Below are 15,450 nucleotides of genomic sequence, written 5' to 3'. Positions count from 1 at the left end.
AGAAAGAAAATGATCAGGCACAGTGGCTCACACTTGTAATCCCAGCACTTTGGCCAAGGCAGGCAGATCACTTGGGGCCAGGATTTTGAAACCAGCCTGGGCAACATGACAAAACCCCCTGTCTACTAAAAATACAAAAATTAGCCAGGCGAGTTGGTGTGTGCCTGTAATCCCAGCTACTTGGGAAGCTGTAATCCCAGCTACCAGGAATCACTTGAACCTGGTAGGCAGAGGTTGCAAACCCGAGATCATGCCACTGCATTCCAGCCTGGGTGACAGAGCAAGACTCTGTCTCAAAAGAAAAAGGTTACTCCTGGATGAATTTAAAAGACTAATTTTTGTTCTGTACCATTTAGCACTCCCACTAAGCACTTGATAATTCTAGTCGCTCTACATTCTGACCAAAATTTGGAGCCAGGTGAGGTGCTTCATGCCTGTAATCCCTGCACTTTGGGAGGCCCAGGTGGGAGAATCAGCTGAGGCCAGGAGTTCAAGACCAGCCTGGTCAACATAGCCAGACCCTGTCTCTACAAAAAAAAAAAAAAATTAAAATGTGGTAGTGTCTGTTTTGTCTATCAGGTCTTCAGCCCATTTTTTATTGAATTCTTTTTGTTACTGAGTTGTAGGAGTCCTTGGTATTATTCTGGATACATGTATTTTATAAAATAAATGTATTTGGAAAAAAATTTTTTTTCTTCTTTTTTTTTAAAAAAGAAAAAATAGGCTGGACGTGGTGGCTCACGCCTGTAATCCCAGCACTTTGGGAGGCCAAGGCGGATGGATCACCTAAGGTCAGGAGTTGGAGACCAGCCTGACCAACGTGGCGAAACCCCGTCTCTACTAAATACAAAAAAATAAGCCGGGCATGGTGGCTGGCACCTGTAATCCCAGCTACTCCGGAGGCTGAAGCAGGAGAATCGCTTGAACCTGGGAGGTGGAGGTTACAGTGAGCGGAGATTGCGCCATTGCGCTCCAGCCTGGGCAACAAGAGCAATGCTCTGTCTCAAAAAAAAGAAAAAGGAAATACAGATGGGTCTCAATATGTTGCCCAGGCTGGTCTCGAACTCCTGGGTTCAAGCAGTACTCCCACCTCAGCTTCCCAAAGTACTGGGATTATAGGCATGAGCCATTGTTCCTGGCCGGAAGATTTTCTTTCAGACTGATTTGTCTTTTCATTTTCTTAATGTTTTGTTTTGTTTTCCTAATGTTACTTTTGAAAAGTACAAGATTTTAATTTTTATAAGTCCTATTTATTATTTGCTTCTCTTGTGATTAATAGTTTTTGTGTATTTAAGGAATCTTTGCCCACCAAAATTACAAAGATATTTTCCTACATTTCCTTCTAGAATCTTTTCAGTTTTAGCTTTTATTTTTTAGGCCTGTGATTCATTTTGAATTAATTTTGTATATGGTGTTAGATGTGGGTTAAAGAATTATCAACTTCCTGATTTTAAGACATTAAAATGCTGCAGTAATCAAGGCAGTATGGTTTGGTGTATAAACAAATGGGCTAACAGAGATCAGTGAAATAGAAGATAGTCCAGAAATAGAACCACATAGTAGATTTTTCAAGAAGGTACCAAATTATTCTGATGAGAAAAACAAGATTTTTTAACAAATTATGCTGAAATAATTTTTTGTTTGTGTGGAAATAAATGAGCCTTGACCCCTTTTCATTGCATACACAAAAATTAAGATAGATCATAATGTAAAACTGGAAATATTCTTAACCCCCATTTCACTGGATGAGAATTTAATTGGTTAGCTTCAAGGGAAAGTAACCCTGAATTGCTAGGCTTTTATCGAACAGGAGAAACAGTGGATACCCATAGTTGACTTTTCTGTGTATTTTTGCAAGAAAACCTTATTTATGTTAAATTATTTTTTCTTTACATATATTGCACCTAATATTTAAGAAAGCTTTTGGTTTATAGAAGAACACAATGAACATTAACAAATAGAAAGGTCCAGGCACGGTGGTACATGCCTGTAATCCTAGCACTTTGGGAGGCCAAGATGGGAGGATGGCACTAGTCCAGGAGTTGGAGACCAACGTGGGCAACATAGTAAGACCCCATCTCTACAAAACAATTTTTTTAATTAGCCAGATATGGTGGTTGTACACTCGTAGTTCTAGCTCCTCAGGAGACTGAGGTGAGTGAGCTATGATTGCACCATTACACTCCGCCCTGGGCAACAGAATGAGACTATCTCTAACAAAACAAAATTTAAAAAGACTTAATATTGTTAAATTGTCTTTTCAAAGACAGTTACATGACAAAAGTAACCTACTGACCTTCTAATTTGGAAATAAAAACTATATTAAGTCTTAATATTTTCCAAGCCTTTTTTATTTCTTAAATGGATGATTTAGGCTGAGTGTGGTGGCTCATGTCTGTAATCCATGCACATTGGGAGGCCAAGGCGGGCGGATCACTTGAGTTCAGGAGTTCGAGACCAGCCTGGCCAACATAGTGAAACCCTGTCTCTACTAAAAAGGCAAAAATTAGCCAGGCATGGTGTTGTGTGCCTGTAATCCCACCTACTCGGGAGGCTGAGGAAAGAGAATCACTTGAACCTGGGAGGTGGAGGTTGCAGTGGGCCGAGATCATGCCACTGCACTCCAGCCTGGGCAACAGAGCAAGACTCTGTCTCAACAACAACAACAAAAAAAGGATGATTTACCTGTGTCTGAGTTCTTGCTAAGTTAAAGGTTGTGAGCTCATAAGCTTCAGAGAAATACCATAATGCTTATCCTCCAAAAAGCGTAAGAATTACACATAGATTATAAATTTTTTACTACTAAATAGGCACCAAAAGAGGAGGTAAAAATGAAGAAATAAGCCAGGCAGGGTGCCTCACGCCTGTAATCCCAGCACTTTAGGAGGCCAAGGGAGGCAGATCACCTGAGGTCAGAAGTTCGAGACCAGCCTGGCCAACATGGTGAAACTCCGTTTCTACAAAAAAATACAAAAAGTTAGCCAGGCCGTGGTGGTGAACACCTGTAATCCCAGCTACTCAGGAGGCTGAGGCAAGAGAATCGCTTGAACCTGGGAGGCGGAGGTTGCAGTGAGCCGAGATCACGCCACTGTACTCCAGCCTGGGTGACAGAGCAAGACTCCATCTCAAAAACAAAAGAAGAAATATGCATAGTCAAACTAGGCAGACATACACCTATACATATGGTTTTTTTTTGTTTTTTTTTTTGAGACAGAGTCTTGCTCTGTCACCCAGGCTGGACGATCTCAGTTCACTACAACCTCCACCTCCCGCTTCAAGCGATTCTCCTGCCTCAGCCTCCCAAGTAGCTGGGATTACAGGTGCGCATCACCATGCCCTGCTAATTTTTGTATTTTTGGTAGAGATGGACGGGGTTTCACCATGTTGGCCAGACTGGTCTTGAACTCCTGACTTCAGGTAATCTGCCTGCCTCGGCTCCCAAAGTGTTGGGAATACAGGTGTGAGCTACCATGCCTGGCCTAGATTTTCTTAAATAACTTGCTTGCTATTCTGATCCCTAGAATAAAGTGCTCATTCTACCATGTGTATTTCAGTAATACAGAGTAACTCAGTGGGGCACAGTGGCTCACACCTGTAACCCCAGTACTTTGGGAGGCAGAGGCAAGCGGATTGCTTGAGCCCAGGAGTTGGAGAGCAGCCTGGGCAACATAGTGAGACCCCATCTCTACAAAAAATTAAAAATTAGCAGGCATGGTGACACATGGCTGTAGTCCCAGCTGTTTGGGAGCCTGAGGTGAAAGGATGGCCTGAGCTTGGGAGGTCAAGACTGCAGTGAGCTGTGATTATGACATTGCACTCCAGCCTGGGTGACAGAGCAAGACCCTGTCTCAAAAAAAAAAAAAAATAGGCTGGGCGTGGTGGCTCACGCCTGTAATCCCAGCACTTTGGAAGGCCAAGGCGGGTCAGGAGATCAAGACCATCCTGGCTAACATGGTGAAACCCCGTCTCTACTAAAAATACAAAAAATTAGCCGGGCGTGGTGGCAGGCACCTGTAGTCCCAACTACCCTGGAGGCTGAGACAGGAGAATGGCGAGAACTCAGGAGGCAGAGCTTGCAGTGAGCCGAGATCACGCCACTGCACTCCAGCCTGGGGGACAGTGCAAGACTCTGTCTCAAAAAAAAAAAAAAAAGAAAAAGTAACTCATAAACAGTTGGCAAAGGCCGGGCGAGGTGTCTCATGCCTGTGGAGGCTGAGGCGAGTGGATCGCTTGAGCTCAGGAGTTTGAGACCAGCCTGGGCAACATGGTGAGCCCCTGTCTCTACAAAAAATTAGCCAGGTGTGGTGACACATACCTGTAGTCCCAGCTGCTTGGGCGGCTGAGGCAGGAGAATCGCTTGAACCTGGGAGGCGGAGGTTGCAGTGAGCCAAGATGGCGCCACTGCACTCCAGCCTGGGTGACAGTGTGAGACTGTCTCAAAAATTATATGTTAGCCAGGCATGGTGGTTCATACCAGTAGTCCCAGGTACTTGGAAAGCTGAGGTGGGAGGATCACTTGAGCCCAGGAGGCAGAGGTTGCAGTGAGCCGAGATCACGTCACTGCACTTCAACCTGAGCAACGGAGTAAGACCCTGTCTCAAAAAATAATAAATTAATTAATAGTTGCCAAATATAGGCATGATATTTCTGTATAATCAGAATGTTTTACATTTTATAAATGTGCTTCCCCACTCCACCCCAAACACATGAGTATTTTCAAGTGATAAGTGACAGCCTTCTGAAAAGGCCAACACATAAGAAAAAAACTGAAATCTTGCACCTAGTAGCTTATTGCTGAATAACATACACGTCATAAAATGTAAAGACAGAATCTTGATCTAAGCCAGTGCTTCTCAATCAGGGATGATTTTTGTCCCCATGGGGACATTTGGCAATGTCTAGAAACATTTGTGACTCACACCTGAGGATAGAGGTCACTCTATCCACACTCTAGTGGATAGAGTCCAGAGGTGCTGCTAAACATCTGCAGTGCACAGTACAGTTCCTCACAACAAATAATCATCTTGTCCAAGAAATCCTGCAACTAAAGATAAGTGGATGGGTGTTGAGTGTGTATGGTGAGCATGGTAAGAGGAAGGAAAGCAAAATTTTCATCTTCCTCATTGAGAAGTCAATTGATGATACCTAAAGCTGGGAGGAAAAAAAAGTCAGTAAATAGTGATACAAACAAGTAACTTTGAGATTTAGAAATAACCGAAGAATCAGCTAGAAAAGTTATGTAAGTGCTGGGCATGGTGGTGTGCACCTACAATACTAGCTACTAGAAAGACTGAGGCGAGAGGGTCACTTGAGCCCAGGCGTTTGAGGCTACAGTGCACTAGGATCATACCTGTGAATAGCCACTGTACTCCTCCTGGGCAACAAGGCAAGGCCTTGTCTCAAAAAAATTGTTTGCCAGGCATAATGGCTTATGTCTGTAATCCCAGCACTTTGGGAAGCTGAGGCAAGAGGATTGCTTGAGCCCAGGAGTTCAAGACCAACCTCAGCAACATGGTGAGACCCCTGTCTCTACAAAAAAAACTTAAAAATTAGCTGGCGTGGCATGCCCCTGTGGCCCCAGCTACTTGGGAGGCTGAGCTCGGAGGATCACTTGAGCCTGGGAGGTCACGGCTGCGAGTGAGTGAACCATGATTTCATCACTGCACTCCAGCCTGAATGACAGAGCGAGACTATCTCAAAATATATATATATTTTTTAATGGTATATATTTAAAAAATTGTTTTATTTTTATTTTAAAAGGTTGTAAGTGGTTAGCTTCTGGTAAAGGGGAAATGGGTAGAGGTGGTAGGGGACTCCTATTTGTTTTAATTAACCTGGCATGACTAGTTGGTGTTTTATACTAAATGTATCTGGTTTTTTGTTTTGTTTTGTTTTGTTTGTTTGAGACAGGGTCTCTCCCTCTGTCACCCAGGCTGCTGTGCAGTGGCTTGAGCTCTGCTCACTGCAACTTCCAGCTCAAGTGATCCTCCCACCTTAGCCTCCTGAGTAGCTGGGACTGCAGGCATGTGCCACCACACTCAGCTAGGTGATAGGAATTTTTCAGCTGCATTATACTCTTAGGGGACCACCGCCTTATATGCCATCCATCATTGAAACTCAAACTCATTGTGTTGAAAACTGAACCTCCAAACCTGGTTTCCTTTGTTTCCCATATCAGTAAATGAAGCCACCATCCACCCAAATGCCCATTCAGAAATTTAGGGTCATTGTTTACTCTTCTTTCTTCCTTAGCCCCTAGAGCCAATCAATTACCAACTAATCCAAATTCTACTTCCTGAGCACTTCTCAACTCCTATCTCTACTGCTATAATCCTAGACATAGCTAACATCATCTTTTGCCAGAATTACTACTATAGTTTCTTGACTGATCTCTGTGCCTCTTCCTTCCTTACATAAGGTTGGGAATTCATAATACAATTAGAGCAATCTTTCCAAAGTACAAATTTGATCATGTCACATCTCTGCATTTATTTATTGGATCATATCACATCTCTGCATTGATTGATTGATTGGAGACAGAGTCTCACTCTGTCTCCCAGGCTGGAGTGCAATGGCACGATCTCAGCTCACTGCAACCTCCACCTCCCAGGTTCAAGCGATTCTCCTGCCTCAGCCTCCTGAGTAGCTGGGATTACAGGTGCGTGCCACCACGCCTGGCTAATTTTTGTATTTTTAGTAGAAACAGGGTTTCACCATGTTGGCCAGGCTGGTCTTGAACTCCTGACCTCAGGTGATCCACCCGCCTTGGCCTCTCAAAGTCCTGGGATTACAGGCGTGAGCCACCGCACCTGGCCCACACCTCTGCATTTTTTACTTTAAAGCTGCCACATTACTTTCAGAATGAAACAGAACAAGTCCATTTTTATTTTCTTTCACTGTATTGCATATGGTACTCAAGTTGTGTTGTGTATAGCTAATAGGATGCCATTCACATTTTATACATCTTTATTTTTTTTTTTTTTTGAGACGGAGTCTCGCTCTGTTGCCCAGGCTGGAGTGCAGTGGCGCAATCTCGGCTCACTGCAATCTCCGCCTCCCAGGTTCATGCCATTCTCCTGCCTCAGCCTCCCGAGTAGCTGGGACTACAGGCGCCCGCCACTACGCCTGGCTAACTTTCTGTATTTTTAGTAGAGACGGGGTTTCACCATGGTCTCGATCTCCTGACCTCGTGATCCGCCCACCTCAGCCTCCCAAAGTGCTAGGATTACAGGCGTGAGCCACCGTGCCTAGCCCACATTTTATACCTATTATGTTAAATCTTTTTAGTTTTTTTATTATAATTTTATTGACACCAAAATAGGTAATGTGTCTTTATTACAACATATTTCAGTAAATGGTAGTAAAATGTTCAAAAACAAAATAAAAATTAAATTTCTGACAGATATGGTGACCTCATCTAACAATGTTAATAAACATACATACTACTTTGAATTTACAGTGTTAATCTAGCAACATCTAAATGGTCTGTTTTTGAGCAAGGAGCTGCTTTTTAAGCACATTGTTTCAATTAAAATCAAATTTTAAAAACGTTCCTTGTATTAGTGGATTAAAATAGTATGCTTAGTTCTCACTTTAAATCCCTAAGTATTTATGACCTATTTAAAAAGTAATCACTTGTCATTAATAATTGATGAACAAAGTATTATGTATACCTGAATTAGAGCTCTCTCTTCATATTTGTGTGTGTTTGGGCCCATGTATTGAAGGAATTATTTATGGAAATTTCACCATTAAAGTTAATTGCTGTTAAATTTTAGTGACTTTCACATTAATTTTTATAACCACTTTATTGAGATGTAATTAACATACCCTAAAATTCACCATTCTTAGAACATTTTCATCATCCCCAAAATAAACCCCCTATCTATTAACAGTTCCCCTTTCAACTCCAACTCCTCCAAAGTTCTAGGCAACTGTTAGTCTGTCTTCTGCCTATAAATTTGCCTCTTCTGTAACATTTCACATAAATAGAATCACACAAGTACTTCGCAACTAGTTTATTCATGTGTCATATTATTTTCAATTTTTTCCCATGTTGTAGCATACATCAGTATTTCATTTGTTTTTATCCATTGCATGGATAATACTGTATTTTTATCCTTTCATCTGTGATGGGACATTTTGAGTTGTTTCTACTTTTTGGCTATTATGAGTAATATTACCATGAACATTTGGGTCTAAGTTTTTGTGTGGACACAGTTTTGTTTTGTTTTTTTAACGAGACGGAGTCTCACTCCTGTCGCCCAGGCTGGAGTGCAGTGGCGAGATCTTGGCTCACTGCAACCTCTGTCTCCCGTGTTCAAGCAGTGTTCTGCCTCAGCCTCCCGAGTAGCTGGGATTACAGGTGCCCGCCACCATGCCCAGCTAATTTTTGTATTTTTAGTAGAATCAGGTTTTCACCATCTTGGTTAGGCCGGTCTCGAACTCCTGACCTCGTGATCCCCCCACCTCGTCCTCCCAAAGTGCTGAGATTACAGGCGTGAGCCACCATGCCTGGCCTGTGTGTCCATATATTTTTATTTCTTTTGGGTATATACCTTGGAGTGGAATTGCTGGGTCATAGGGTAACTGTTTAAATTTTGACAAACTTCCAGTTTTCATTTTTTTGTTTTTTGTTTTTTGAGATGGAGTCTCGCACTGTTGCCTGGGCTGGTGTGCAGTAGCATGATCTCAGCTGGCGCCTCCCAGGTTCAAGCAATTCTCCTGCCTCAGCCTCCCGAGTAGTTTGAATTACAGGCGCCTGCCACCACACCCATCTAATTTATTTTTTTGTTTCTTGTTTTTTGTTTTTTTGAGCCAGACAGTTTTCAAAAGTGGCTACACCACTTTACATTTCCCACCAGGATCTTAGAGAGGTTCCAGTTTCTCCTCATCTTTGCCAAGACTTTTGTTCTCTTTTTTTTTTTTTTTTTTTTTTTTTTTAAGCATGGAGTCTTGCTCTGTTGCCCAGGCTGGAGTACAGTGGCATGATCTCAGCTCACTGCCACCTCCGACTCCAGGGTTCAAGTGAGGTCTCTTGTGTCTCAATCTCCAGAGTAGCTGGGATTACCAGTACCTGCCCCACCACACCCAGCTAAATTTTGTATTTTTTAGCAGAGACGGGGTTTTGCCATATTTGCCACGCTGGTTTCAAACCCCTGACCTCAACTGATCCACCCGCCTTGGCCTCCCAAAGTGCTGGGATTATAGGCATGTGTCACCACACCCAGCCTCATTCTCTATTATAGTCATCCTCTTGGATATGAAGTGGTATGTTGTCACCTTTTTTTTTTTTCTTCTTCTTCTTTTGGGACTTGTCCCTTTTTTTTTTTTTTTCTTCTTCTTCTTCTTTTGGGACAGGGTCTCACTCTTTCGCCCAGACTGGAGTGCAGTGGCGCGATCTCAGCTCAGCTCAACCTCCGCCTCCTGGGTTCAAGCGATTCTCCTGCCTCAGCCTCCAGAGGAGCTGGGATTACAGGCGCATGCCACTATGGCCCGGCTAATTTTTGTATTTTTAGTAGAGACAGGGTTTCACCATGTTGGCCAGACTTGTTCTCGAACTCCTGACCTCAAATGATCCATCCACCTTGGCCTCCCAAAGTGCTGGGATTACAGGCATGAACCACCACACCCGACCGTCGTCTTCTTTTTGATTGGCATTTCTTTGATGCCTAATGATGAGCATGTGCTTATTGAGCATTTGAATATACATTAATTTTTAAAAGTTTAACCTAAAATAAAATTATAATCCTCTTTGTCCTCAGATGATGGAAACAAAATCAAAAAAATTAACAGCATCAGAAAATAGAAAAAGGAATGCTTTTAGAGAAGAAAATGAGAAACAATTATATGGATCGTCAAATACACTTATGAAAAAAATAGAGGGAATCCCAGAAAAAAAGGAAAAGACTTCACAGCTACAGCTTTCAGTAGAATGTGGCACGGATACATTACTGATCCAAGAGAGTGTGAATTTACCTCCTCCTTCCACGTCAACCATAGCTGATACATTTCAAGAGCAACTGGAAGAGAAAAATTTTGAAGACTCCATTGTACCAGTTGTGCTTTCCGCAGATCCAGGTACGTGGCCCCGAATTTTGAATATTAAACAACGGGACACTCTTGTTGAAAATGTTCCGCCTCAAGTAAGAAATTTTAACTTTCCAAAAGATAATACAGGGAGGAAGTTTTCAGAAACTTATTATACACGGATTCTTCCAAATGGTGAAAAAACCACTAGATCCTGGTTACTTTATTCAACCTCAAAAGATTCTGTGTTTTGTCTATATTGCAAACTCTTTGGGGAAGGAAAAAATCAACTGAAAAATGAAAATGGGTGCAAAGATTGGCAACATTTATCACATATTCTTAGTAAACATGAAGAAAGTGAAATGCACATCAACAATAGTGTTAAGTACTCAAAATTAAAATCTGATCTGAAAAAAAATAAAGCTATTGATGCTACAGAACGCAGATTATATGAAAATGAGAAAAATGATGGTGTGCTGTTGTTGTACACATAATATACCTGATTTGTTTTTTGGCATGATGATCAGAATCTTACATTACTCAGAAAACATCTGTCCTGCAATAGTCAGTACTATTGTGTTGTAAGTCTCCTCTACAGAGTAACTTGCAGCAGTTCCTTAGCAATAAGTATGATAGCAAATAAATAGCAAAGAATGTTTCCATTCTAAATCTAAAACTAATTAGATTCAATCGTCATTTGGCAATGACTTCATTAGGCAATGAAGATTAACAATAGGTAATTGTTAATCTTCAAAATCTATCAATTTACACTATTTAAAAATTGGCATTTAATGACTGCCATTTGATGGGTTTGGTTAATATTCTGTTCTTGGCCGGGCGCAATGGCTCACGCCTATAATCCAAGAACTTTGGGAGGCTCAGGCGGGTAGATCAATTGAGGTCAGAAGTTCAAGACCAGCCTGGCCAACGTGGCAAAACCTCGTCTTTACTAAAAATACAAAAATTAGCCAGGTGTGGTGGCACACACCTGTAGTCCCAGCTACTCAGGAGGCTGAGGCAGGAGAATCGCTTGAACCCAGGAGGCAGAGGTTGCAGTGAGCTGAGATTGCACCACTGCACTCCAGCCTGAGCAACAGAGCGAGAGTCAGTCTCAAAAGAAAGAAAAATATTATGTTCTAATTACCTTGAAAGAGGAAAGAAAGGCTTGAATTGATCAATACCAGTTTGAATAAGATACTTATGTGAACAAGCATTCTCAACATTATTATTAAAGTAAAACTACTCAGTTTACAGAATGGGATCTGAAACTACAGCTTTTTGCTATTAAACCAAATACTTGTGATCTACTTCGTTTGAGCAAAACATTTTTATTTGAGCAAAACAGCATTATTTGTTATGTTAATGATGGTTAATTTCCATTTTATTGGTTTTGTGTTTATTTTAATTTGTAAATGTTTTAGCATTTATTATTGTATGTGAACTATATTTACCTATTTTATGTTGATAAAAATATAAAAAATATTAAAATAAGTATATATTAAGTTAACCTTCAAGTGTTATGGGCTTTTTTCTCCCTGTGAAAAGAGATGGCATGCTTGAAATTTGAGATACACCAATGAAAATTAAGGATTTAAGTTATTTTAGATGGTCAGCAGCCCCATCACTGTGTATTTAGTAAATCTCCCTTCTGTTTCTGATTTCTGATGTCAATTTTCTAATATATTAAATTTTTATATACTATTCCTGTGAAACAAAATGGCATATGAGCAGTGACTAGGACAGAAGGTGCGTTCTTGTGGGATGACACTAGGAATACTTGCAGACTCTCAATGATGCCAGTGTATATATTTTTGGAATACCCGTGAAAGTAATCCTCATTAACTTCTAACCATTTTGAGTGTTTGTTTGTTTGTTTTAAATAGAGATGAGGTCTACTATGTTGTCCAAGCTGATCTTCAACTCCTGGTCTCAAGCGATTCTCCCACCTCAGCCTCTCAAAGTGCTGGAATTACAGACTTGAGCTACTATGCCCAGCCACCATTTTGGTTTTTGACAACTAGATCATTTAGTATTTTCAGACATGGATCTGAATGTGGCTTTGGGATGTTTCCAAAAATCCAGTTTGCTCTAGAAGCCCAGAGAGTACTCTAGAGACTGTAGAACAAGTTTTGAAATTTGTTTGCAAATTATCAGCGTACTTATTATTTCAGGCTGGGCACAGTGGCTCATGCTTGTAATCCCAGCACTTTGGGAGGCCGAGTGGGGTGGATCACTTGAGGTCAGGGATTCAAGACCAGCCTGGCCAACATAGTGAAACCCCATCTCTATGAAAGTACAAAAATTAGCAGGGCTTGGTGGCACATGCCTGTAATCCCAGCTACTTGGGAGGCTGAGGCATGAGAATTGCTTAAACCCAGGAGGCAGAGGTTGCAGTGAGCCGAGAACATGCTACTGCACTCCAGCCTGGGTGACAGAGCGAGACGCTGTCTCTAAAATAAGTAAACAAATATACTCATTATTTCATTAAAGCTTGCCAATCAACTGAATCACAGATTCATAGTATAATTAGACCCTTTCGTATTTGAGCAAACTACTGAAATCAATCAGTGGCTGTTTAAGATAATTTGGCATAACCATCAGATTTATCAATTTAAAAAATAAAATTAGATCCTCACCTTAAATTCATTTATTTCATCAGCATACTGCACACCTAGAAGGCACCATCAATTCCACACATAGCAATTAAAGGTAAAAAATTCAAAAGATATAGGTGTTTCATTGACCTGTGTTCATTGTAAATAGCTTTCAAATTTTCATTATGTTTGACATCTTTCATAATACAGTGTTAGATGATCCGGGCTCAGTGACATATACCCATAGTCCTTACTACTTGGTAGGCTGAGGGAGGATCCCTGGAGCCCAGGAGTTGGAGTCCAGACGAGGCAACGTAATAAAACCCCAACCCTTAGAAAAAAAAGAAAATCAACTAAATTAAGAAGAGAAGATAAAAATGCAAGTATCTCTATACGGGAATAATTAAATTTTTTTCCTTTTCTAGTTTTTAATTTTTAATATTTATTTATTTATTTATTTTGAGGCAGAGTTTTGCTCTTGTTGCCCAGGCTGGAATGCAATGGCACGATCTTGCCTCCCTGGTTCAAGCAATTCTCCTGCCTTAGCCTCCCGAGTAGCTGGGATTATAGGTGCCCACCACCGTGCCTGGCTAATTTTTTGTATTTTTAGTAGAGATGGGGTTTCACCATATTGGCCAGGCTGGTCTCGAACTCCTGACCTCAGGTGATCCGCCCGCCTCGGCCTCCCAGAGTGCTGGGATTACAGGTGTGAACCACCATGCCCGGCCTAATTTTTATTTTTTTAACATTGTAAAATTAATGTGGCCGGCCACAGTGACTCACGCCTGTAATGCCAGCACTTTGGGAGGCCGAGGCGGGCAGATCACGAGGTCAGGAGATCAAGACCATCCTGGCCAATGTGGTCAAATCCCGTCTCTACTAAAAATACAAAAATTAGCTGGGCGTGGTAGTGCACGCCTGTAGTCCCAGCTACTCGGGAGGCTGAGGCAGGAGAATCACTTGAACCAGGGTGTTGGAGGTTGCATGAGCTGAGATTGCGCTATTACACTCCAGCCTGGCGACAGAGCAAGGCTCCGTCTCCAAAAAAAAAAAAAAAAATTAATGTGTGCTCACTATAAGGAAGGAAGGGAGAAAACATAGATGTGAAAGTCCTATTTACCATCCTTCACCTCCCCAGCTGCAGGAACTGTCATCACTGATCTGGACTGTACCCAGGGTTTCTTTTCATCTTTTTAACTACTTCACTGGGAAAAGTCATTAGAAAAAATTATCTCCTACTACTAGTTTTATATCAAAAATTAGGACAATCTCAATCGTCTTGGAGAAAATGGCAATGCCAATTAATATTGACTTACTGGTTTTCTCATCTCACTGAGGACAAGTGAGATGGTTCTCATAAACTTCTGATTTTCAAAATTGCTATCTTTAAAATTCTTACATTGACCTATTTTCCTCTTGTGATTTCTTTGGTCCTCTCTTAGTGTCATGAGCCAGTAAGAGTTGCTAATAGCCACTTTATATATATACTATGTACAATTTGCTACATAGAATGTAAAAGTGAGGCCAGGCTCAGTGGCTCACAGCTGTAATCCCAGCACTTTGGGAGGCCAAGGCAGGCAGATCACTTGAGGTCAGGAGTTTGAGACCAGCCTGGTCAACATGGTGAAAAGCCATTTCTACTAAAAATACAAGAAAAAGTCCGGGCGTGGTGGCTCACGCCTGTAATCCCAGTGCTTTGGGAGGCTGAGGCGGGTGGATCACCTGAGGTTAGGAGTTCAAGACCAGCCTGGCCAACGTGGTGAAACCCTGTCTCTACTAAAAATACAAAAAATTAGCTGGGCGTGGTGGTGCAAGCCTGTAGTCCTAGTTACTCTGGAGGCTGAGGCACGAGAATCGCTTAAGCCCTGGAGGCAGAGGTTGCAGTGAGCCAAGATCATGCCATTGCACTCCAGCCTGGGCTAAAAGAGCGAAACGCCGTCTCAAAAATAATAATAATAATAATAATAAAATAAAATAAGCCGGGTATGGTGGCATGTGTCTGTAAATCCCAGCTACTCAGGAGGCTGAGGTGGGAGAATTGCTTGAACCTGGGAGGCAAAGGTTGCAGTGAGCCAAGATTGTGCTGCTGCACTTCGGCTTGGGTGACAGAGCAAGACTGTCTCAAAAGAAAAAGAAAAAGTAAAAATGAATATAATTGAATGGAAGATCTCAGTCAAGTTCAGTGGAAAGAATAATACTATATCTTTTTAGGTCTCATCACTCTTTTTGTCTCCAAAGCTCTGAAGTTCCCCATTACTTGGAGTTTAAAATTCCTCAACTCGTTGACACAACATAAGATCTTAACATAGGCAGCTGCAATCATCAGTGGCAGATGAATAGGGAAAGGCATAGACAACGACAATATGAAGGCACAAAATTTTAGAGCTGGAATAGTGCTGTATAACAGGGGTCCCCAAACCCCTGGCTGTGGCCTGTTAGGAACTGAGCTACACAGCAGGAGGTGAGCAACTGGTGAAGGAGCATTACTGCTGAGCTCCGCCTCCTGTCAGATCAGGGTTAGCATTCGATTTTCATAGGACTGGGAACCCTATTGTGAATGGAGGTTGCAGGCTCCCTGTGAGAATCTAATGCCTGATGATCTGAGGTGGAGCAGTTTCATCCTGAAACCGCCCCTACCCCCTTCATCCATGGAAAAATTGTCTTCCATGAAACTGTCTTCCCTGGTGTCAAAAAGGTTGGGGACCACTGCTCTATAAGGTTGACTTACAGTGTGTGACCATGTTAAGGCTGAAATTAAGAATTTGAGGCTGGGCTGGGTGTGGTGGCTCATGCCTGTAATCCCAGCACTTTGGGAGGCCAAGGCAGG

The 15,450-nt window shown here is 41.9% G+C and overlaps 1 protein-coding gene across 4 annotated transcripts in view; it reads left to right on the top strand.

Moving 5' to 3' along the window:
- Positions 1-13,021, top strand: part of ZMYM5 (zinc finger MYM-type containing 5) — a 40,930-nt gene extending 27,909 nt beyond the window's left edge. For 3 of the 4 annotated variants that reach the window (XM_019039953.4, XM_019039955.4, XM_019039954.4), the window contains one exon: positions 9,765-11,536. In XM_019039953.4, coding sequence (XP_018895498.2) covers positions 9,765-10,523 — 759 coding nt within the window. In that variant the 3' untranslated portion in view covers positions 10,524-11,536. Of the gene's footprint in view, positions 1-9,764; positions 11,537-12,833 lie in introns of those variants that run through there. The other variant, XM_055360159.2, reaches the window with a different exon arrangement.
- Positions 13,022-15,450: the final 2,429 nt, after the last annotated feature.

This window comes from Gorilla gorilla, chromosome 14 (genome assembly GCF_029281585.2).
Source record: "Gorilla gorilla gorilla isolate KB3781 chromosome 14, NHGRI_mGorGor1-v2.1_pri, whole genome shotgun sequence".
In the NCBI taxonomy this organism is placed as follows: Eukaryota; Metazoa; Chordata; class Mammalia; order Primates; family Hominidae; genus Gorilla; species Gorilla gorilla.
This window is presented reverse-complemented; position numbering and strand designations above follow the sequence as displayed.